At 44.8% G+C, this 23170-nt stretch overlaps 12 protein-coding genes across 12 annotated transcripts; 8 read left to right on the forward strand and 4 right to left on the reverse strand.

Moving 5' to 3' along the window:
* Nucleotides 1-12: 12 nt before the first annotated feature.
* On the forward strand, nucleotides 13-1071 carry N7479_002909 (uncharacterized protein; the record flags this gene model as incomplete). The annotated part of the gene is made up of 1 exon (XM_057250606.1): nucleotides 13-1071. One exon carries the CDS (start codon nucleotides 13-15, stop codon nucleotides 1069-1071), a length of 1059 nt encoding a protein of 352 aa, XP_057115038.1.
* Nucleotides 1072-2179: 1108 nt separating this feature from the next.
* On the forward strand, nucleotides 2180-3283 carry N7479_002910 (DSD1 family PLP-dependent enzyme; the record flags this gene model as incomplete). Its single annotated transcript, XM_057250607.1, has 1 exon — nucleotides 2180-3283. The coding sequence occupies one exon, from the start codon at nucleotides 2180-2182 to the stop codon at nucleotides 3281-3283; it is 1104 nt and encodes a 367-aa protein (XP_057115039.1).
* Nucleotides 3284-3583: 300 nt separating this feature from the next.
* On the reverse strand, nucleotides 3584-4871 carry N7479_002911 (glycoside hydrolase family 16 protein; the record flags this gene model as incomplete). The annotated part of the gene is made up of 3 exons (XM_057250608.1): nucleotides 3584-3922; nucleotides 3995-4454; nucleotides 4510-4871. 3 exons carry the CDS (start codon nucleotides 4869-4871, stop codon nucleotides 3584-3586), a joined length of 1161 nt encoding a protein of 386 aa, XP_057115040.1.
* Nucleotides 4872-7141: 2270 nt separating this feature from the next.
* On the forward strand, nucleotides 7142-7459 carry N7479_002912 (uncharacterized protein; the record flags this gene model as incomplete). Its single annotated transcript, XM_057250609.1, has 1 exon — nucleotides 7142-7459. The coding sequence occupies one exon, from the start codon at nucleotides 7142-7144 to the stop codon at nucleotides 7457-7459; it is 318 nt and encodes a 105-aa protein (XP_057115041.1).
* Nucleotides 7460-8195: 736 nt separating this feature from the next.
* N7479_002913 (uncharacterized protein) lies at nucleotides 8196-8532 on the forward strand (the record flags this gene model as incomplete). Its single annotated transcript, XM_057250610.1, has 3 exons — nucleotides 8196-8224; nucleotides 8271-8421; nucleotides 8470-8532. 3 exons carry the CDS (start codon nucleotides 8196-8198, stop codon nucleotides 8530-8532), a joined length of 243 nt encoding a protein of 80 aa, XP_057115042.1.
* Nucleotides 8533-8931: 399 nt separating this feature from the next.
* On the forward strand, nucleotides 8932-9237 carry N7479_002914 (uncharacterized protein; the record flags this gene model as incomplete). Its single annotated transcript, XM_057250611.1, has 1 exon — nucleotides 8932-9237. The coding sequence occupies one exon, from the start codon at nucleotides 8932-8934 to the stop codon at nucleotides 9235-9237; it is 306 nt and encodes a 101-aa protein (XP_057115043.1).
* Nucleotides 9238-9866: 629 nt separating this feature from the next.
* Nucleotides 9867-10190, forward strand: N7479_002915 (uncharacterized protein; the record flags this gene model as incomplete). The annotated part of the gene is made up of 1 exon (XM_057250612.1): nucleotides 9867-10190. The coding sequence occupies one exon, from the start codon at nucleotides 9867-9869 to the stop codon at nucleotides 10188-10190; it is 324 nt and encodes a 107-aa protein (XP_057115044.1).
* A 561-nt stretch (nucleotides 10191-10751) lies between these two features.
* N7479_002916 (uncharacterized protein) lies at nucleotides 10752-10997 on the forward strand (the record flags this gene model as incomplete). The annotated part of the gene is made up of 1 exon (XM_057250613.1): nucleotides 10752-10997. One exon carries the CDS (start codon nucleotides 10752-10754, stop codon nucleotides 10995-10997), a length of 246 nt encoding a protein of 81 aa, XP_057115045.1.
* Nucleotides 10998-11600: 603 nt separating this feature from the next.
* Nucleotides 11601-12035, reverse strand: N7479_002917 (uncharacterized protein; the record flags this gene model as incomplete). Its single annotated transcript, XM_057250614.1, has 1 exon — nucleotides 11601-12035. One exon carries the CDS (start codon nucleotides 12033-12035, stop codon nucleotides 11601-11603), a length of 435 nt encoding a protein of 144 aa, XP_057115046.1.
* A 91-nt stretch (nucleotides 12036-12126) lies between these two features.
* Nucleotides 12127-12835, reverse strand: N7479_002918 (uncharacterized protein; the record flags this gene model as incomplete). The annotated part of the gene is made up of 2 exons (XM_057250615.1): nucleotides 12127-12517; nucleotides 12618-12835. Coding segments are annotated over 2 exons (609 nt in total), but the record flags the coding sequence as incomplete, so codon positions are not given.
* A 2451-nt stretch (nucleotides 12836-15286) lies between these two features.
* N7479_002919 (uncharacterized protein) lies at nucleotides 15287-20243 on the reverse strand (the record flags this gene model as incomplete). The annotated part of the gene is made up of 8 exons (XM_057250616.1): nucleotides 15287-16025; nucleotides 16089-16485; nucleotides 16597-16646; nucleotides 16716-16879; nucleotides 16980-17290; nucleotides 17407-19145; nucleotides 19204-19982; nucleotides 20049-20243. The coding sequence occupies 8 exons, from the start codon at nucleotides 20241-20243 to the stop codon at nucleotides 15287-15289; spliced, it is 4374 nt and encodes a 1457-aa protein (XP_057115048.1).
* Nucleotides 20244-21838: 1595 nt separating this feature from the next.
* On the forward strand, nucleotides 21839-22247 carry N7479_002920 (uncharacterized protein; the record flags this gene model as incomplete). The annotated part of the gene is made up of 4 exons (XM_057250617.1): nucleotides 21839-21874; nucleotides 21920-21979; nucleotides 22061-22143; nucleotides 22199-22247. The coding sequence occupies 4 exons, from the start codon at nucleotides 21839-21841 to the stop codon at nucleotides 22245-22247; spliced, it is 228 nt and encodes a 75-aa protein (XP_057115049.1).
* Between the last annotated feature and the right edge of the window lie 923 nt (nucleotides 22248-23170).

Genomic DNA, 23170 nt, shown 5'->3' on the forward strand with positions numbered 1-23170 from the left:
CTCGATAATATAATGGTTCCTGACGCGGCCACTGGCCGACTCAACAGGCTCCTTGACGAACTCGAGCGAACAACACAAAACGACCGTGAGTCACGCGATCTATTCACCCCGCGTGTTAGCTCCTTGTTATCCGACCTTTCTGTTTTGGTGCAATGCCAGAATCAACTGAATTGTTTCCAGCCCTGGGCTTCCACTTTCTGTGACGAGGCCAATAACTGCTATCATGACTTACAATACGAACATCAGAAACGCATGCTTTTTGTACCTTTCCTCAATGATAGCATGCTAGAAGCTTCTTTGGCAATCCTGGGAGATCCCTCAGATCATAAATTTCGGTATCCAATCGACAAACGACGGACTCGCGAGACAACGGCCATTCTCCAGGCATCCGAGCATGCCCTAGATGAATTCTGGCACAAAGTTGATAAAGTTACTTTGGGTGAGAAGGACCTACTGCCAGAGGTGCTGATAAAGTTTCTCAAATCAAATCGAGTTTTACACCGCACCCCAAATTGGGTGGAACCCTCAAAGAGCCATTCCAACTCAAGTCAACAACCCAACCTCAAGGATGATACCCGCCCACTATCCGAGACCTATTATGAGCTGCAACAGCACACTGAACAGACCATTAGTCCATCAAAACAACTAGCAAAGAAATCTAAGCCTAAAACACGCGGTGCTAGCAAGACATCCTCAGCTTCACCATACAATCCACCAGATTTGTCCGGGCTTAGTCTTGAGGCGGAAGCCAAACCCACATTCCACGTCAACAAGCGCGCGCTCAAGGTATTTAGGACATTGCTTTCCCAGCCTTCTCGCACTGCCCAACCAGGCGAAGTACCATGGATTGAGTTTTTACATGCTATGGAGAGCCTAGGGTTTGCATCTGAAAAGCTGTATGGTTCAGTCTGGCAATTCACGCCATCGGGTCGTAAACTTGATCGTGGTATTCAGTTCCACGAGCCGCATCCGATTTCGAAGATTCCTTTCCGAATTGCGCGGCGCATGGGTCGTCGTTTGAATCGTGCCTATGGTTGGGAAGGAAATTTGTTTTGCTTGCAAGGCAAATAAGCAGTTTGGAGAGAATTTTGAGCACTCGTTCTCAATTGCATCCGAAGGCGAGACAAGTGATGAATAAAACGAGGATGAAGACTGTTATGCTGACTGTGAATATCTTTATTATGGTTGGAGTAAATTTCATGCTGGCATACGTTTTACCAATTGATAGGATTTGAACTATTTCTTGGCTATGTATTTTGCTTTACAAGGTCAGGTCTTTAGTTTAGTTGCACAATTAATTGTTGAACTGCAAGACTACGTATGATTGCAATTCATATCTTTCACTATATCCACTGAAGTGATATTACTAGGAACTAAAGAAAACATGCTAATATAGCAAAGTTCAGTTATCAGTTTCACTGACGGATCAATGGAAGGATCAACTGCCCGAGGCCAGGTAGTAGCTCTGGCCATTGATCCATTTTGCATTCCTGATCTTCTTCACAGACACAAGCCATTTTTCCTGTCGTTCTGCTGGTTCATGGCATGGTAGCAGTTTACAAGCATAAACCTTGGAATGTAGTATCTATAGATTTTACCCAAGAAGGAGAATATCCAAAAGAATGGTTGAGACAGAAAGACATCATGAAAAACATATGAAACTCTTTTCTGATATCACAAATAAATTGCATATTTAGATTGCTCAAGTTCTGCATACTCACCAAATCCTTTTGTAATCTATACAAAATTTAGGGTGTGAATCAGAGAAGCTAAGGCTTGAGTTACGGAAAATAGTAGATGGCGAATGTATGCCAAAGATCCCTGGTATTACCTATGTGCATCTACTAGGTCGGATTCAAGCAGCATGCTTCATAGCAGAAGATTGCGCTGTGGAAAAATTCTACTTGTTTTGAAAATGCAACATCATACCCCGCACCCAAATGAGGGTCGTATGCCTAGGTGATATACCCCCCCACCGCCTTATCGTAACATTAATCTTTAGTGCGGGGGGTACATTATGAAGCGCGGGGGCACATCTTCATCCCTTGCGCCCGTTCCTCAACTTATAAATTGTGATACCCCTTGCCTCCTACGCAGTCTCTCTAGATTCAAACTCAGGACCATCACCAGCACCTAACTAGCTTTGAGCCTCATTCAGATCAGCGAGTTCAAATTCAAAATGTATTCCCCCAAAGTCGGTGACAGGCTCGATACCCTCGATACACCATCCATGATCGCAGATCTTGATCTCGTCGAGGCCAACATCAAGAAGTTGATGGATAAGCTGTTGCCAACTGGTCTCGACATCCGCCCCCATCTGAAAACAACAAAGAGCGCGATCCTGGCCGATAAGATGGTCAGAGCGGGCGCAAAGGGAGGCTGTGTAGCCAAAGTGAGCGAGGCTGAAGTCATTGCCGCAGCCGGATTCGACGACCTGTTTATTACCTGTGAAATCATCGGCCCTGCAAAAGTCCAAAGGCTGGTGGAACTGTACCGCAAACACCGCAAGATCAGGATAGTTGTCGATAGCGAAGCTGGCGCAACAGCTATTGACGAGGCTTTGGCGGAAGCCGGTATCGACGAACCAATCTCGGTCTTGATTGACCTCGATGTTGGCCTTCATCGCACCGGTGTCCTGCCAGGCGAACCAGCCATGAGCCTAGCACAACATGTGCAGAGTCTGAAGCATTTGAAACTGATTGGGCTGCACGGCTACGAGGGTCATTTGCAACATTTGCATGATAAGGAAGATCGCAAGAGCCAATGCCTACAGTCTATGGAGATTCTCACAAACACTGCGAAAGTTTTAGGGAACGCGGGCTTCAACATCGAGGTGGTCACTACAGGAGGAACTGGAACGGCTGAGTTCTGCGCCACAGTACCTGGTGTCACCGAGCTACAGCCTGGATCGTTTATTTTCATGGATACGGATTACCGAAATGCGGTTGGCACATTCTACTCCAACAGTCTAACAGTTTTGTCAACTGTTCTAAGCAAACAAGGTCCTCGATCGGTTACAATCGACAGCGGATTGAAATCCTTGACGACAGACAGCGGTTTGGCAGAGTGCAAGGACCCGAGCTACACTTATGGTGTTCTCGGCGATGAGCATGGCTCACTCAGTTGGGAGGAGGGTACCCCACCACTTTCGGTTGGAGATCGCGTTGAGATGGTACCAAGTCACATTGACCCTACAGTGAACTTGCATGATTTCTACTACGCCTATCGAGGGGGAGTCATTGAGGAAATATGGCCTGTTGACTCGAGAGGCAAGGTCCAATAGTCACCCAATCAACTTGTGGACCTCTAGGGTTTCCAAAGGCATAGAAGACGTTATAGAACGGTGGCCTTGTAATCGAATATCCTACTATTACAAAGCATCAAAATACATCCATAGAATGGGATTTCATGTCCATCGTCTATGTAACAACATGCAAGTCTCCATGATTGCACCGCCTGCCACTAAAATTTCGCCCTTGATGAATAAAACTCACAAACCAAACGCCTCGGCAATGATCAAAACTTCGAATGCATCAATCCAGGAACACATTAAAAGGAGAAGTGTAGTTGACAACTCAGGGAATCACGAGGCCTGATAGACCTTGAAGCTGCCGAACTCCCAGTATGCAGTGTCGAAACTAGTCGCATTGTCCCGCACAAAGTCCTTGCAGGTTCCAGGACAGCTACTTTGGGTCGTATAGTACTTCTTCGCTCCCGCCCAGTCACCGCACAAAGAGATATTGATGATGATGCTTTGGTTTTTGAAATGAGAACCGATATCACAATCGGTGCTGGGGAAGTCTGCGAATGCTTGGCCCCAGGTGGATGGGTCGGGACTTCCCGACGTGACATCGGCCGGAATTTTGGAGCGAACCCACTGCCATACGCGAATGCCGGCATCACGGAGTTCCATCGCGTAAACCTGCAGGGGTTGGTAGTTAGTAAGTGGGTTTCCATGAAAGAACTATGAACAGTGAGAGACATCGTCACTTACTCCGCCTCCATTCTTGTTGAATTCAGGGCCATAAGTACTCTCAGTGCCTATCACACCACAACCTGAATACTCATTCGCCTCGTAGTAACAGTTGTCGTTGGCGACAGAGCCACTTTCTTTCCGCTTGACACCCATGGTGCAGCCTTTCGATGTGTGAAGCGTGGATTGGGTTCCAAAGGTTCCGGCATTGGTGGCTTCCACGATATCAATTTCTCCATACTCAGGCCAGTTGTTGGGGTCTGTCAGCCACAGGGCTGGCCATGTACCACAGCCGTACGGGGTGTGAATGACATCAAAGATGAAAAGTCCTTCAGAGTACGTCTTGTTAGATGTTACTCGCACAGATTGACGCCCATTTGCAGCTTCCGATCCTTTGTATGTCGTGTCCACCTTGAGCACTGCAGAAGTGTCTGTGGCGGAAGTTAAATTCAGCCATGCAGATGCAGCCCGGTCGATGTACCTGAATTACACGTTAGTTTGGCTTTTTGGTGAGATTTGAGATATAGAAATCGTACTGGACAAATCCATGGGTTGGGTCGGCACCAGTGAAATATTCAAAGTTGTCGAAAAAGGACGATCCCGAATAATTGTCTTTCAAGCTGTACTCCAGTTTCGAGTAATCAGGGTACTGATTTGCTCTCACTCCTAGAACAGCACCGACAATCACTGCCACAATCACCACGACAACACCAAGTGCTAGGAAAATCTTGCTCTTCAAGGACCATCCTCGCGGGTCCCATCTAGAGTATTCATCTGTACCATCTTCACCCCACGCTTCGTGAGCAGGTTGGTATGCACTGGCGGTTGGTTGCTGGTTTTTCGATAGATGAGTCGATTGAAAGCGACCAGGGTCATTTTGAGAATAAGCGTCGCTCATGTCGAAAAATGACGTGTCTAATTGATAGATAAGGTGTAGTTTTCGCCAAGCAACGACAAAACAAGAATCACGCCAGGTCGAATAATTGAAGAACGCAAACCCTGAAAGTAAGGATGAATTCAAATCAACGCAATGCACAATGAGAAGTGATAAAAAAAAGCATGCGATCTACCTTCAACAAAATTTGCTATCTTGGAGGCAGGCCACGCGTTAGATAAGCGGGGCCGTTGGCCGGGGCCCGGACCTCAGAGCTAGGTACGGAGTACGTAGGGCCATGTACAAAGTACGACGAAGTATGCCAGGCTTAATTCTCATTGGGTAGTATCGCCAGGCAGAAATTTAGTCATTCAGCCTCGAAACCTTTTTAACGTTGAAAGGATTAGGGATATCAATGAATGCGACCACAGGCCAATTAATATCCATTATATAAATATCTGGGATGTGGATAGATGACTGAAGAATGTTGACCTTAGCAGCTCCTCACCGCCGTCCTTATGCAACTTCTAGTGATCTTAAATAATTTTATCAGTTCTTTATTGTAATTTCCCCCTTCTCGGTTTTTTAACCACACGATGCTTCGAGAAGTTAGTAATAACACAGTAGGTAATATTACCCAATGAGAATTAAGTCCCCAGTGACATATTTCGTCGCTTGTGTGTCCACTTGGGATGACTTCAGTTATATCCGAGACACGGCAGATCCTTACCCACTGCGGAGTATTCATATTCATTTCGGTGGTTTGTTGACATTCATTCCGATACAAGCTTATGTATTTGTGGGATGTGAATAGACCAATGTCTGCAGTATCCACATATATAGTTGGGCTGGAATTTTATCCAAAAAATACATCCATCGACGAATACGCAGAATCAAGTTGTATTAGCCAATGAGAGCGATGCAAACACTTCAATTTTATGTGCTGCACATCCATAAATGCGCCAAGAGTTAGATAAAAATAGTAACAATTTCGTAGATGTTTGTTATAAATAAGTTGCCATCATGAGGAAAGATTATGAAATTGTGGACGAGAAACCAACCTTGGAATTCCAGATATCACTGTGACAGCACAAGTTACCTAGGCAATCAGAGGCTATTTAGATATATTACTATATCTAGCGATCAAATCTCTCATATCGTTAAGCATCCTGTGGCTAATATCAGCTAGTCTAGTTGTTTAATTCCCAGCTGATGAGGACATAATGCATACTGTTCTCGAAGATTTAAATCTTCAGGGAAGTGGGCTGAGACATGTGTGCGAACATGTGTGTTAAACCGCCTAAACTTTGACTTGAGTGATCTGATAAATATGTGAGACACTGGACAGCATGTTCTAAACGAACAGTTTATAGAGGTCGATGTGACCTCGGTAGTCCTCCACTAGAGATGATATGGGGAAGTGCGGATGACTTCCTTCAGCATGCTCAAATCCAAATCAGTTGCAAACTAGCTCCCATTGTCCAAGCTCGTCTATCAAGGTTGGCTCAAGATTAATAAAGATTATGTGTAAACCAAAGTGTGACAGGCTAACTGTTCTTGTAGACTAAGTACAAAAGTCGAGATGCCGCCAGCCGTGCTAGCCAGCCGTGGATCTTTGGATTTTTCGTGTACATGAGCCGTACCCGAGTGCCAAAATCTCTTCCCAAACTACGAGTCGTATGACTCGCTGCTTCAATTGCGAGGATACGGGGGAGCTGGGCTCTTCACTTTCATAAAACAGATAGGAATGCATATAGTAATCTTGCTCGACAAGATTCTCATGCTAGAGGAGTTACGCATTGGTATTAAGGATTTGCTTGGAACTAGCAGACGGCATTAGAAGATCATCAATAATAACATCCATCGTTTTCATTCTACCCATCTACCGTCAAGAAGCTAGTTATCTAGCAACCTAATAAATTTCAGATAATTATGGTTAGCTCAAAATTCCCTTCTAAATTCCTAAGCGTTAACTTGTCGCTTCAACCGCTGGCTGGAAAGTGCATTATTGTTCTTCGTAGCAGATAAATCTAGTCATTCCTTCTAAATTACTCTATGCACAAACACCCCAAGCAATCCATATCCCTATTTCTTCTCTTGCCACTCCTGTCTTCTTCATATTTCTCTCAGATCATATCTCACTTCACCATTCTTCAACCTAATCTTCTTACAGCCAAACTTTACTTCTATTTCTTTCGCCTCACCCTATCGAATCTACCAGGTACTACTCACCCTCTTCATCCTCATCCTCCTAGTGCGATCTCTGGGAGTTTCAATTCCCATGAGTTCAAAACATGGCTAACTTTCGTACAGCAATGTGTTTATCTCGCGATTCAGTCGCTAGTGATCCAAAGACCACTGCAGCTCTTGGGCCGGTCGGTCCCAACACTTCGAAGCGAGCCGAACACCGACGAGACACATTGGTAGCGCTGCAACAAGTTATCAGGAACATGAGCTTACAACGCAGCCTTGCAGAAAATGATATCATCCTCCAGCGTGCAGTCCTCGATAACCAAATCGCGCGGCTCTCCACCTTGGACAACAGTATCCAGGAACTTCAGAATGTGTGGGAAAATATGGCGGCTGGGTTCGGACTCGATTCGAAGAAATGAACAACTGCTTTGATATTAGATGTTCACGACTTAGTTCTGACACGGCCCTGGTCAGACTCTCCATGGTCAACACGGTCCCACTAGCAATTCAAAAGTATTTTCTCTTCCTGCTTTTCCCTTTAGTCCGTATAGTCCCCGGTTGTTTGCTCTACCTCAAACTTTGCCTCGTAGTTCAGGCTCCCTTCTCGCTCAGTTTATTTACTAGATAGAGTCTATCGTACTTTATTAACGGGATCCTTTGCCTTTCTGCTCTTTGCAACTTCTGTGGATTGAGCTGTAGAAGTTATGTATAAGAGTGTATAATCTTCACAAACCATCTTCTATGAATCTTTCTATTGTGCCTGCTCAGACTCTCCCGCCAATATGTTTCTCAGTCTTTCAAGTAAGAACGAAGTTATTTTTGTGTCATGGGTTTCCCACCCACCCCGACAAGTAGGCTCCTTCTCCTCGCTTCTCTTAGTTGAACCACTCAAGACTTGAAGTAATAGCCGTGTCTGTCATTCCTTCTCCCTTTTTTTCACATTTTTCCTTCGTCTATCTCTTTCTTCTCACATCTGTTCTGCTTACCAGATCAAATTTTTCCTTGCTTTAATCAACAATAGTATCTACCATATAATCGACACATCGGTGCGATCCTTTGACAAGCTGAAAGAAACCGAGTTCTGGAATGAGGCCGACTGCTAGAAAGAAATTTCTTCCGACGAACCACGGTCTAGCACAGTCACCGATGTGCCTAATGTCACGGCAGCTCCTCAGCCAGCTAGCGTGGACTCTTCCGAACTGACACCCAACGCCAAGACGAGATCATCAGGGAAGTGATTCTAGAGTGCAGAGTTATTGAAAATAATACCATTCCTCAGTGTGCAGTGCTCGACGGCCAAATTACGTACCTCTCCGCAGCCCAAAAGCATGTCCAAAGTCTCCAGAACGTGCGCAAGAATATGGCAGTCGTACACGGGCTCGTATCGAAAAAAAAAAAAAAACTATTAGTCCATCAAATCCATCTATAGCAAATGATGAAGGACCCAGGCGTTGGCATTTGTTCGAAGGAATTTGAACTTAATCGTGAATAATAACATCTATATTCATCTCAAGAAGCTATCTAGCAAATACTTCAATTCTTGGTCCTACATAAATACAGTCTGAATCGAAAAATAGGCTCCCCTTTGCCCAGTCATAAATTTCATTCCAAACCATAGTGGGCTTGCTCAGTACCTGCTGCTCCCTCCAACAGTCAAATATCCTGTCTCTCTACCCTTTTTCTCCGGCTTCCTATCTTCTTCCATTTTCTTTCCCTTAGACGTCCATTTTCTAAAGGTTTCATCCTTCTTCAAACTCATCTTCCTCTTATCTCCTTCATCAAACTTCATCATATCTACCGAGGCTCAAGCTTCTTTCATTATTCTCTCGGTATAGCCTGTGATAATATAACCCCAAATGAATTATGAGAAAAGGCTAACCAGTATATAGGAATGCCTTTCCTCAACTCACCGCACGAGTCAGTCGCAAATGAGGCTACAGCCACCGCAGCTTCCGAGTCAGCTATCCCAGACTCTTCTACCCGAACGGGGGCTCAACGCGACGCATTGGCGGGTCTCGACGAAGTCATTCGGAAAATGATACTAGAGCGCAGCGTTGTTCAAACCGATATCATTCAGCAACGTGCGGTTCTCAACAGACAAGTTGCACACCTCTCATCAATCGATGAAAATATCCAAAATCTCCAGGGCGTCTGGGCCAACATGGCGACCGATTTCAGCCTCACATCCAATAAATAAGCGATTGGCTCTTCAGGACCTCTTTCCTTGCTTTTGGAGAGCGATCTCACAACTTGTTTCTTGGGAGTATGGCTAGCTAGCGCTGCCTAGCGCAGTAGCTGGGGTCTATCAATTCGATTTTTCTTGCTTTTCTTCATTTTCTCTATCGTTTGTACAGTGCACAGTTATTTGCTCTACCTATAACTTTGCCTCATATGAACTCAATCGTGAATAATACCATCTATGGCCGGGTTTGACCTATCTGCCAAGAAGCTATTTAGCAATGCGTCACTTCTTGGTCCTACATAGATACAGTTGGAATATAAAAAAGAATTCTCCTTTGTGTGCTCATAGATTTATTCCTAAGCCATAGGTGGCTTGCTCAACGAAATCCCCTCCGACTGCTCTTCACGCCAATAGCCAAACATCCCGCCTTCCTAGCCTTTTTCTCCAGGCTCCCTTCTTCCAGATTCTTTTCCTTTTCACATTTCTTCAAACTCACATTTCTTTTACCTCGTCTCCGTCCTATCTCTTTCACCTACTTTCACAATACCTACCGAGTCTCAGCTTTCTCACCAAATTCTGTCGGTCCATCCTGTGAGAATATAAACGCGAATGAGTTCTGAGACAGAGCTAACTGCTATACATCAATGTCTTCTCCAGAAATACTCCGCGACCTAGTCGCAGGAGAGTCTAATGCTACTGCAACTCCTAGCTCCGCCATCCCGGACTCCTCTCTCCAAAAGAAAGCTCAGCGAGATGCATTAGTGGGCCTTGATGAGGTCATTAGGACAATGATCCTAGAGCGCACCGCCATCCAAAATGATATTATTCAGCAAAGGGCAGTTCTCGACGATCAGCTTGCACGCCTATCCTCGGCAGACGAACATATCCAGAATCTCCAGACCGTGTGGGCCACTATGGCGGCCGGGTTTGGATTCATTTCCAAAAAAAATAAACCACTCACTCGTTAGGGCCCCTTTTTTCACTTCTCATTTTGGATATTCTCAACTTACTTCTGACAGATATCGAATCCGGCTCAAAGTCTCTATGTACTACATAGTGCCTGTCAGATCTGTCTGACTAGCGCCAATGAGCGTCCACGGGTAGTAGTTGGAGTCCAGCAATTCAATTTCTTTAACTTTTCTTCCTAACACCTACAGCTTTGTCTCATATTACAGGCTTTACTGCTGGCTGTCAGTGCCGCCGTATTTATAACCTCCCCCATTTTCTTCACTTTCTCTCTCAGGGGTGTGCTTCTGAACACCGAAATTTATTTCACGCGATATACAAGATCATATAATCTTCAACTACCCTCTGTTAGGTATTTTTCCAATTTCTCAAGGTGGTTTTGGAGGGTGGCTGCAGCGGCAACAGCCAAGTAGGCCTTCTTCCTTTTCTTCTTCTTCGCATTTCCCTTCTCTTCTGTCTCATTCTAATCAACACAACACCTACCTTATCATTAAAATATAAGCGTGTTCCCTGGTAAACTGAAAGCAAATGAGTTCTAGGATATGACTAACCACTATCCAGAAATGTCTTCCAACCAGGAGAACGCCGCAGCAGTTGCAGAACCAGCAAGCACCGAGAGCTTACAACAAGCTGAGGTGAAAGGAGACGCCCTGATAGCCCGCGATGAGGTTATGAGAAACCCAATTTTGGAGCGTGAACACATACAGGCGAACATTTGTGCAGCCCTTGAGAATGACGCCCAGATTGTGCGTCTTCAAATCGTTTGGGACAATTTGGACCCAGGTTTTTGGTTTCGGGGAGATAACTGAAAAGCTGTTGGTTCAAATTGAGCCATGAAGAGACTTCCCATGGTGTGAACTGGATCTTTTGATATTGATATCATTCTACGAGGCTACTTCTTCTTCTGTGGATCACATCGTCACAATTTTTGTATTGGATTCAAAGAGATAAATGTAGTTTAGGCTACATCAAGAGCATTATTCCTGCTGTGAGCGCAGCAAGGCTTCAACTGTCGAAGAAATCATGGAGTGGACTTTAGGTCACAGGGCCCTTAACAAAGAAAAAAGGAGTATTCAAGCATACACAAAGTAGCATCTTACACAAGGCACATCGCTTGCTGATTCAGACTGAACTTGTTTGAAACGTCACGGATGGAGGATTCCACTTGGACCAGCATATCCACTGACCCAAATCTAAACCGAGGCCGTTGACGCTCAAAGGGGCGAAGTAATTTCACTAAATTCAATGCGTTGGTAGTGCACACGTGGAAATAGCCCATCCCCGTCGTTTATTATTGTCCCTACACTTGTAGGGCTAGTTCCAATGTAGTGTCACTACAGCAAATCAAGCTTTGCTCCCCTCAACATTGCCGACCCCGCTACTTATAGTTCATCTCTGCTAAATTTATTTCTTTAATGCTCTGTCCGAGTACCTATATCGTCCCCCTTTCCCGCATCAGACTGCCCGGTATTCACACTCCCTTCAGGCCAAAGAATACAAGCATGGTAAGTATCCGGCATGCCCTCCTCCTTTTCCGCATCAGACCACTCAGTATTCACATTTAGTTCACGCTGTTCGACACCGATATGGGAAGTATCAATTTCTTCCTCGCCCCTTGCGGCATCAAACGGCTCAGTATGAACATGAATTATGTCCTCCCCATTTCCTGCATCAGACTCCACAGCATGCCCATTCTCTCCAAGCTGAGGGGCACCGATACTGGAACTAGCTGCAGCCGAATCTTTCTCAAACATCGAGGAAATGACAGTCTTCCACTCCTTGCCGTAAATAGGCTCAAATAACGATGCTTTGTATGTTTCCTTCTCTTCTGGAGTTTCTTTCTTCATGCTAATATGATTAATTTGTTTGTTTGTTTGTTCAATAATAGTAAGTGGGATGAAGTTCATACAATGACCATCTTAAATTTGCAGAGCGTACATAAAGGACAAGTTTCATGTGCAATTTCTCCTCTTCTGTCAATTTCATTGCACTTTCAACTTCATGCATGATAGGCTTTCTGAAATTGTCAACATACGGGAGCACACATGAAATCGTGGCCAGCTCGAAAAACCGGGGATAGAAGCCAGCGTATGCCCAGTCAAGAAAGCAAATAGATCCATCATTTTGGAGGATAATATTCCTTCGGCAGATGTCACCATGACACAATACAAAAGGGTGGGGTTTCAAGTCGATGGTGTCGTTTCGATACTTCAGGCGACTATTCATATACACATTCAAGTCTTCGACAGATTTAAAGGCCGTTCTGGCGCCGTAATCGCCCCATATGTAACCGATTGGTTCACTTCCGTCGACCGGACCAGGGGTCGGACTTGATTTGTCCCATATGCGTGATTATATTTGCGATTCGGGGTAAAATGTCTTTTCTTGCAGCTAGTTCAACTTCTTCCAAGCTTTGCGCCGGTATATACTCCATAAAAAGGTATCCAAAAGGGTCGTCGGTCTCTGACTCAAAATAACGATAGATTTTTGGAATGCGAACGATATTGCGATCGAGGTTGTTGTAAGCAAATTCTTGCATGGCTGCTTCAGAGGCAAAGACACCGAAGCCAACCTTTGCCACAATATGGTCAGAAAGCTTGACGACTTGATCTCCACCCCATCGCCCCCCCAATCTTTCCCCCTTCATTTCTTGCCTAATGGCAAAGGTCGATCAGCCATTCTTCGCTAGCTGTTGCAATATCCCAGGACATGATCGCAAAATATTGATTGTAGGAATGGATATTGCGACCATGAAAACCTAGGGAGTTAACAGACGGTCAAGGGGTGGTTGAGATATCACGGTGGTAATCGGGCAATCCTTTTCCCGGATTTTTAGCCAGTTGTTTCACCTACAAAATATATCGCAGTGGTCAGAGCCATTTCATCTTTCTATGCACTTCAGCAACCGCCAGGCTTCCTCATTGAACCTAAAACCCGGAATCTTGGTTTAACGATTGGATTTTAATGTTCCCGCCAAATTTAAATTTAGATAGCGGCCTCAGCCTCAACAAGCCCTCCCTTTTAACAGGCCGCCTTCTCAACCGCCAGAATTCCTTTCCGTGCTTATAATCAATCCCTAGCTAAATCCATTGGAAATTAAACGTTTTTATTCCAACACCCACTTTTAAGGGAGGTAAGAATGATATTTCGATTCATCCAGCAAAGCAGTCCGAGCCTCGTCCATGTTCCTCTCGAAGACTTGAAATACCGCCCTTCAACCCCAATGTTTATAGTCTTTTATCTTCATCATTCTTCTTTTTTTTGGGCCTACAAATATACCACAAATTTACTGATCAATTTTGGTTCACACTGCCATTTGCACCATGTCCAGCGCTCGCCTGCCCCGTCCAAACCGTCCAGTCCGTACAACCCGCCAACTCAATCAGGTTAGTCTTCCCGCAACGGAGACAGGTGGATAGTAATCTTTCCAGATTGCCTTCTGGGTATGAAGTGGACCATTTCAAGAAGAAACAGCCTTGGACCGACACAGGATCGCTAACCAACCTTCTTGCTATAGGCTAGTCGTGCAAATACATTCGTCAGTTTAAACGGCGATGCTCCGCCATAAAAAATTATTTGGCGTGTTATATAATATACAAGAACACTCGAGCTTGAAGATTATCGACGACAGTAGTGGGGGTCGAAGAGAAGAGCGGAGAAAAGTTTATTTTGTTCACCAGATTGGGCGGAAAGGTCTTGGCTACCGCGCTTGACAAGCTTGGCATGGGTGGGCGCAACATCAGTCTCGATTCAGTTGAGAGATTTCAGCTTCAATTTCAGCATTTTCACCAGAAGAGCGATTATGTACACTACCGAATTCGAGAGATCGAAGTGACAGGATACGTACGCATGCATGTGCTCGTGGATTAATCTCAAGTTTATCACTCACTCGATTACTATAAGGTTTTCCGGGAATGCTGTTTGATTTTCACTGTTAATTCTTCCTATAGTGATTGGTATCTTGATGAGTTATCATATTCTTGCTTCCTAGTCTCACGATCATTGCTAAACATTCTGCAAACTCACTCATCCTGTCATTGGCGCAATGCATCCATGGTCTCTCGTATTGTTTAAGCTCCTTTGTTGCATAGCCCATTCCAGTCTTTTCTCCGTGATCTCCAAGAAAGAAGATCTATATTACGATACGTTATATGGATTGGCTGAAATGGGATATCCAAGAATCTGATGGCGCTCTGCGCGACAAACATGCACCAGAGATTTCGGAGACATGTATAATGCGACCACTTATGGGTATAATCACCTTGATAATTGATTCAGTAGATATCATCCATGTAGTGGACCATGCTTTTTGGGGATGCGAGAATCTGGCAAGCTGTAAGTTACCTACTCATCTATAATTTTGCTAACAGGCTTACTGATCTCATTTCGCAGCAATATCCAGAAGGGCTCGAGGCAATGCCTGGTATGATTTTTTTCTGTATCTTTACATTAGAGCTTTCATAACAGACTTCTAACATCCTTCCCAGCAATCTAACCAGACAAGGCACTTCATTCAGAATGGAGGCTATGGCGCAAGAAAGAACCAGAAATGGTAGGTAGCCCTAAAGTATCAACTGGCTTACATATGTCGAGATAACGGTGAGTACTTGGAATTCATGCAAAATAGCAGATCCGCATTCACCACCAGTGACACAGAACTCTGCCTTGAGTTATCAAGGGCCCTTTCTAACTCTATGTATAGGAAAGCGTACGTCCTAGTTAATTATGAAATCCGACAGAGTGGTGAGTTCTCAGCCGGACCCCTTCTGGGGAGCTAGAACATGGTGCACAGAATAACACATTGTGATGATTTCAATATATAGCTGACAATCATGCTTGAGTGTTGAACCACTTCGTGGATTCACAATATTGGGAATAGTGAGACACGGACTAATGGCCCGATATATTAGGGTGTGAGACCAACCCCCGTCTACATAGTCAGTGATATTTATCTAGGGAACTTGTATGAGTTGACGTATTTTTTTTGGATAATTTTAATTTTGATAGATTGATTGATTGACCATCACCGCACTCTATCCCCTTTCTATATGTTAGACGAGTCATATTTACTACTTTCGCCATAGCCTCTCGTTTCCCTCTACTTAGCCCCGGCCCTCACCAGATCCCCAAATCTCGTCTCCGCCTGTCCAGCCAGCACCACAGGATTCCCAACTTCTACAACCTCTCCCGTATCCATAACAACAACCCTATCAAAATCCATAATCATATCCAACCGATGGCTAACTGCTATAACCGTGTAGTCCTTGAACTCCACCCTAATAATCTCCTGCATGACACGTTCCGTTTCTCGGTCAACACTCGAGCTCACCTCATCCAACAACAATATACCGTAGTCCGAGCCATTTCGTGCCCGGATAAACCGCCTCAGCAGTGCACGCCCAAGTGACATGAGTTGCCGTTGTCCAGCGCTGAGTGTCCCTGGACTCATGCCTGCCTCTAATCCACCCCGCTCCTGTACGAACTTCCACAGGTCCACGGCGGTAAGCACAACTTGACATTCCTCGGGCGTTGAGACGTCAGACGGGTCCAGGTTCGCTCGGAAGGTGGATCCATCTGGTAGGAACACAGCTTCCTGGGGTACTGCGATTATACGCTCACGGAGGGCAGCCCGGTTTATGCGATAGAGCGGTATTTTATCAACCATTGCGTTTTCGGCCGTCTCGGAGATTGGATCTAGGATCTTGAGGAGTAGGGCGATGAGGCTAGACTTGCCGCTGCCGGTACGACCGCAGATAGCGACTTTCTCGCCTCTGTTGATGGTGAGGTGGATGTTGTGGAGGGCCAACTTAGACGTTCTATCCACTTGATCTTCTTCACTATTTGGAACATTAGTACATTGTGTAGTTGGCATGGCATCTATGAAAATGTATTCCTCTTACCCGTAACTTGCGGATACGCCCTTCAATTCCACCACACCATTTTGAGGCCACTGTGCAGGGGGAACAATGTTCTCTTCGTCTTTATCCTCAGGCTTAACATTCTCGCTGAACGCCTTGAGACGGGCGATCGCTCCAATAGACGTTTCTAACTTTGTGTAGAATATGACGATGCTTGAAATGTTCTCCCCGAAGCTCATGAGAGAGAACAAGGAGGCACCAGCGAAAGCAGAGTTGGAGTGAAGCCGAACGGCAAGAGTCGTCATAGCCACTGCTATTACCATGACTACGAGGTCGAGAACGAGGGTCAGCCACTGTTGAATCATGACGAGTAGATACGCGGGTCGTTGACTAGCATCAATTAGGTGGCTATTCTTTTCGACATCGTTGGGAAGGAAACCTGTATATGTGTAGTGTCAGCGATGCTCGTGTCATAGCCCGGGGTTTTTCAAGATGTCTTATCAGGCTTGCGTTCAGTTCAGTGTTGGTTTTCATTTCATATATCACTCACCGAAAGCTCTCAGAGTTGTAATGCCCTTAACAGTATCTAGGAAATGTGTGCTAAGCGAATATTGATCAGTAAAGAATAGCGGTCTCCCGTTATATGGCGGTAGGTAGTTGTAGACTTACTACAAGGGACTTTTAGCCTCCAAGTCTAGCAACCTCAGCTGCCTGGAAGTCCGAAGGTAGAACCTTTGCAAAATATACAGTAGTGCGACGAGGAACGGGTAGCTTATGGCCAAGTACACAGAAGATGTGAGCATAACTCCCGCTTGTCCGAGTGCTTGAAAGACCTGCGATATTTGTCAGACAATTGTTAGGATTTTGAGGCCTCTCTAGATGCGGGTAGCAGTCACAGCTGAGTTTCAATTGATATAATTGCAAAAGACTTACTGAAAAGATAGTGTTCAGAGTTGCACTTGGCAGCTCTGTGTCTATGAGATTGAGATCTTGCGAGAACAGGTTTGTGACGACGCCAGTATCCGTATTGGTGAAGAAGTATAGTGGAGCTTGAAGAAGTGTTTGTAAGGCGTCTTGGTGAAGACTAGCACCAGCCCTCCTCACGGAGACGACTAAGAGGGAGATGCCGAGGAGAAGGAGCGAGATTAAGGCGCATACTTGAAGCAAAGCATATATCCCGGCGTAGTAAGCGTAAGGGTGAGTTGGGCGCTCTGAGTAGATGTCATCGGTCCAGTATGTAAGCCCTGGGATATTTGCCATTAGTTAACATTTCGAATTTTAGGATATGCTGCTTTTCTCTTCGTTGAAAGACTAGGACGGTCGTGCACGATTATATTGTCTGGGGGCAGAGCCGACTCACAGATTGTTGGAAAGTTCGTGAAAAATCCCCAAAGAACACCAAAAAACAAACTGCATCCTGCCAGAAACCATCCCATGCTCTTGAAGTAATGCTTGTATACTGATTTATCGCCAATTTGCCGCGATGCATCCCCATCGGGTGTAGTGGATGATGATGTATTGGTCACCGTTGTGTGAAGCATTTCCGGCTTCGAGTCCCGTACGCTCTTCTTTGAAGTCATTTTCTCGGTAGGAATAGCGTTATCGGAGGATCCCTTCAACCCCAGACGTTGAATATATCCTTGGCTAGCCATCAGGTTTTGAAAGCTCCCTTGTTCGACAATAGTGCCGTTGCCAAGTGCTATTACATGATCCGCCGCTGGGAGGTGCCTGATGCTGTGGGTGCACAAGACGACCGTGGAGCCGCGTCGCTTGAGTAAGCCATCTGGCCCGAAAACTTGTTGGAAGACCTGCTCCTCAGTGTCCGCATCTAAACCACTAAAGATGTCGTCTAGCACTAGCAGATCCGAGTACAGATATAGAGCTCGCGCAAGCGAAACCCGTTGTTTTTGGCCTCCGGATAAGACGATTCCATCTGAACCGACGTTTGTTTGGTCTCCTTGGGGTAGTGTGGCAAAGTCAAAGCTTAGAGAGGTAGCCTGAATGACTTCAGTATACCTCTCGTTGTTAAATGGAGAAAATCCCACAATATTGTCTCTAATCGACCCATTCGAGAGGAATGCTGTTTGGTCGCAGAATCCAATATGTGGAAATCTAGTGTCTAAAACCACGCTGCCTCCACTAAAAGGGATTTCGCCAAGTATTGTTTTACATAGCGTGGTTTTCCCAGAACCAATAGGTCCGACAACAATAGTGAGTGATGACTTGGGTACTCGAGTACTAACATTCCTCAAGACCAAATTCTCTGCTTCCCAACCAAAATTTCCGCTCTTGATCACGACAGCATGGGCTGACTCTAGTTCAGAATTGGATAAAGATCCGGCTTCCGCTCGGTTCTTTTCAGCATTTCGTCTGATATCATCAAGAACTTGGCGAAAATCCTGGTGAGTCTCACACTCTAGGAAGGCCTGGATTCGGCCTAAACACGCCACTCCAGAGACAAGCTGGGGGACAGATTGAAAGACTACCGACAACGGGTTGGTCAGGAGTGTCAGGAAAGAAAGACTGGTGAACATCCTCGAGGCATCGAATTTTGTTTGAGTGAATGCGAATGCTAACGGCGGGCTCACCAGTAGTGGGATAAAACCCAAAAGTGCCGCGATAATGCTAATTTTGCGGAATCGGCCTCCAGCCACTAGCTCGTCCACGCGGAGCTTCTGGACAAAGTTGCCCATAGCAATAGAGAGGCCAGAAATCTTCAAGTTCTTCATACTCGCAATGACTGTGGCCGTCAGACCCACCCGCTTCTGGACGCCTGCCATCCAGGACCTCTGCGAATCCCCAGTGAAATTTATCAAAATCCCTAAGCCGAGGAAGCAGACTATAACAATTCCCATCGGTGCGACAAACACAACACCAATTCGGTTATACAACATCCACCCAGCAAGAGCTGCTTGGAGTATACTCGCCCAGACCTCATGCAGACTTCTGAGACCCAGATTGATTCGCTCCATGTCTGTGCTCATTAAAGTCAATGCGGAGCTGTCATCGCCAGTTCCAATACGAGCTTTCGTGGCTTTGATGAAAATTTCTCTCACTAGTATTGACCTAGTCATAGTGCGCATTCGGTTGTGGAAGTACCTGTTCTCATGTATCAGCAGCGCACCTTGTCATAATTATTCCATGGATTTTACTATACCAGTAAAATGCCATTGATATAGCAAGTCCTGAGTAGATAAATATGCTAGCACCGATAAAGCCATATCCCACGTTCTCGTCGAGTTCAGACTGGGATAGGTAATCCAACAGCTTTTCAAGGAAAAACGGTTGGCAAAATGTGAAAGCAAGAACTGCCAGCCGTGGAGGTATGGGAAGTAGAAGAGAAACCCTCAGTGTGCGCATAAGCACCTTCACCAGACCAAATTTGCCACCCAATTTAGAGTAATCCATATGCCCCAAAAACTCATCGTGAAGCGACCTAGCGTTGAAGGAGCTATCTAGAGGGTAAAGGTCCCCAATGTTCAATATTTTGTTGTAGCCAGTCAGGAACATCTTGTTGAGCCAGAAGAAAACTCCTAAGGAGAAGATTCCACTCGTCTCCTCGGGACTATGCTTCTTCTCATCCCAGCCCACCCATCTGGATTTTTGTTGGGCTTCTAAGAGCAATATTCCAGTCTTAAGAGCTATAGCAGCAACAAACATGCTACTGTAGGTAACTTCAGACTTGTCATCTGATGAGAGAAACAATGTTCTTGCCTGAGCCACGTCCAGAAAAAGAGTCAAGAACAAGTAGCTGCTCAGTAGTACAGACGGCCTTGGGCTTCTGCTGTGATCAACAACACTCAGAGTGATCATGAGTAGGGCTGACACAAGGTTGAGGACTGAGGAAGCTATGAACACGTTGGTCACATGGAAGGACCCAGCTGCAACTAAGATGAGGAGTGATAGCTGAAGTCCAACATAGGTTGTGATAGCGCCCTGCACCAGGTTTGTCAGCACGTTGAGGCTAAGGTTTAGATCCATCTACTAAGAAAAGAAGCATACCAATTTTATCAATTGGAAAACCGGAGCATTCACCACAGTGGGCTTCCGTGCCTGGGAAAGTGTCCGCCATAACGATGTTACGATGAACAAAGCGGACGGAATGATAGAGAAGAACAACTGCTCGAATTGTATGTTGAAGTCAAAATCTTCTTGGTTCATCCGCAGCAAGTTCTCTTCTCCGGTGGTAAAAGGCATTGTAGACGCCTAAACAGGTTGCTTTCAACGCAAGCTTGTTTCGTTGCCACAGGAGGCCGTGTCTCCGTTCTGTGCCTTTAGGAGTACACCCTGAAAGATAAAATGGAAGGGAAAGAAAAGGGGGGCCGAGCTCGCAGGGTAGCAGGGTAAAGGTCGCAGGGTAAATGAAACTAGTATTTACTAGTACGGTTAGGTATGTTATGTATTTTTTACCAGTATGGTACTACGTTACTATTTACCGGTTTCGGAGCTCGCAGGGTTGCAGGGTAAAAAATAACCAGGATAGGGAGGAAGGATAGGAAGCATGGGGATATATTAATATAGCATATATTATACCAGATAAGGCTTTTTTACGAGATAGGTATTTACCTATTAGATTTACCCTGCGACCTTTAGAAGGGTTGTTACTAACTTCTGTAGATGGTTACTGGCTCCTACTAGTTATTACCTATATAGTTCTAGGTTAAATCTAATAGGGAATAGTAGTGTGTGGTACTAGTATATACTATTAGGGGTTTAATTACATAAATAATATAACTGGTAGGAGCCGGAAGGATCTAATTCCTACTGGTTTTAGTAAGTAGATATAGGTGTTTATATAATCAATAATATATCTTATCTTATCAATCAGTGATCCCAGTTCTTACTGGTTTATATAATTGGTCACGTGACTATCAACCAATCAGAAGCGAAGAAATTTCAGTATAAATACCCTATCCCCCCCACTATTCCTGTTTTTTTTCTCTTTCCTTCTCTTCCTCCCTATCATTCACTATAAGCTACCAGGTCAGTTTTACCTTCCAAATTCCTGTTTTTACTTGTTATTTCCCAGTTGTTTATAGGAAACTTCGTCTACCTTTGATTATAACCTTAAAATTCCGGGTCCCACTAGTTGTGGGTCCGGTATAACGTGGTTATAGGGTAGTGCAGGAGCGTACAGTAGCGCGAACCTTACTTATTATATCTTACTGGATATTTATAGTTTTTACTGGTATACTGATATTTATCGTTTACTTCTAGTTTCGTCTGCTCCGCTCACGGTATCTCTGGTAGCCTTTAGGCGCGCCAAGATACCTCCGAAACGTCAGTAAGCCGCGCTTAGTGAATCTGGTAAAAACTAGGATAACCCGATTGATCTACCTCAAGCCAATACCCGAGCTAGGGGTTCCGCAAAACGTAAGGCTTCCCCGAAGGCACCAGCTGAACGCAGAAAGCGTGGGGATAATTCTGGTAAAAACCAGATAACCCGATCTCCTACCACTGTTCGCTAAGACGAGGACCCTACTGGTAGCTCCTAATCGCGCTCCGAATCTATCCCGTTCGAACCAATTAACCCCGATTGGCCTGATAGTGATACCTAGTTTAGCACTCGGCAGGAGGAACCGGATCACTGGGTGTAAGTTTTTACTAGTATCTTCAATAGTTACTATTATAATAAGTACTAACTGGTTATTACTAGTCCTACCCAGAAGAAGATCTGTGACTGTACCAGTTGCAAAGAACAGGCGTGGCCTTTCGACTATACTATTATTGTAAGTTCTACAAACTCCTAGTTTTTGATTGGTTCTAACTGATTCTTACTAGGAAATTCCGAAATGTGTAAAGCAGTGCCTATACTGCGATTACGAGGTGTAAGTGTATTTCTAACTACTATAGTCTATTTCGATACTTACTAGTTTACTTCTAGTAAATCTGGTGGTGGTGCTACCCTCCGCAAGTATATCAAGAACTATATAGTAACTATCAATCTCTATTTTAACTATTACCAATATACTCTTAATATAGTCTATTATTTACTAGTACTAACTATTATTTAGCAGAAGGATTCTCTCCGCCACTATTCAGCCCAGATTTATATTGGCCTTCTTGTCTCTGATAGTAGCTCTGGTCGTGCTAAGACGTATATAGAACAATCCAGTTTATATCTATACACTACTAATACTGACTGGTAATAGATCGAGTGTTAAGATTTCCTCGACCCGACCTAGCCGCGCCGGTACCTAGGTAGTTTCGAGTAGCTCTAAGGGAGCTACTAGATCTACCCACTGTATAACTAGTTCTACCCGGGTTACTTCTAGTACGCCACGTGGTTCGTCTAGATCTAATCGAGTCGCTACTGGAAGAAACCGAGAATCTACCTCACCTAAACAAGAAGCTAACGATAATATCGCTGCGCTCTTTTCTGACCGGGAGACTCCAGTTACTCCTAGATCGGGTAAGAGCTCTCCGGGCGGAACTCCTACCCCCCAGCCCCACCCGAATACCAGCCGGAAGCAACCAGTTAAAAGCGTTATTGAACTAGGCGCGGACGAGGAGGTTCCAGATAGGGAATAGGGTATTATCGGATTTTTTACGGTTCGTTAGTGGCTACTAGTAGCTACTAGATAAGGGATATAGTAGCTATTTCGTCTTAGTAATTACCAGACTTGATTAGCTTAAGCTTTACCCCTAAACAGATAGTATCAATCAGAATTTTCTAGTTTCAAAATAATTATTAAAATAATAGTAATAATAATATAATCTCTATAGATACTACCCTTACTACCCTTACTATAGTAAAATCGATAGATAACTAATAATTAGACCTTGCCAACTCCCATGGACCCACTCCCATGAGAAAGTCTTGGCGGTCAAAATTAATGCCAAGCCCGACTATCACTGCCTATTTAGGTAATATAATTCCCTAAATAGGCTTAGCCTAGTCCCATGGGAGTGATTTTACTCCCATGGGACCAGGATATGGGACCAAAATTTTCTTAGTCCCATGGGAGTTGGCAAGGTCTACTAATAATATAAGGCTCTACTAGTAGATTATAATCTCTCTATCTATTAGTATCAGCTAGTATATACTTATCTAGCGGTAGCGGCTAGTATATACTAGTCGATACTGGATTATAATTCAGTCACGTGACCACTATATAAGTTAT

This window comes from Penicillium vulpinum (assembly GCF_028829585.1).
Source record: "Penicillium vulpinum strain IBT 29486 chromosome Unknown utg000001l_segment0_segment0, whole genome shotgun sequence".
NCBI lineage: Eukaryota > Fungi > Ascomycota > Eurotiomycetes > Eurotiales > Aspergillaceae > Penicillium > Penicillium vulpinum.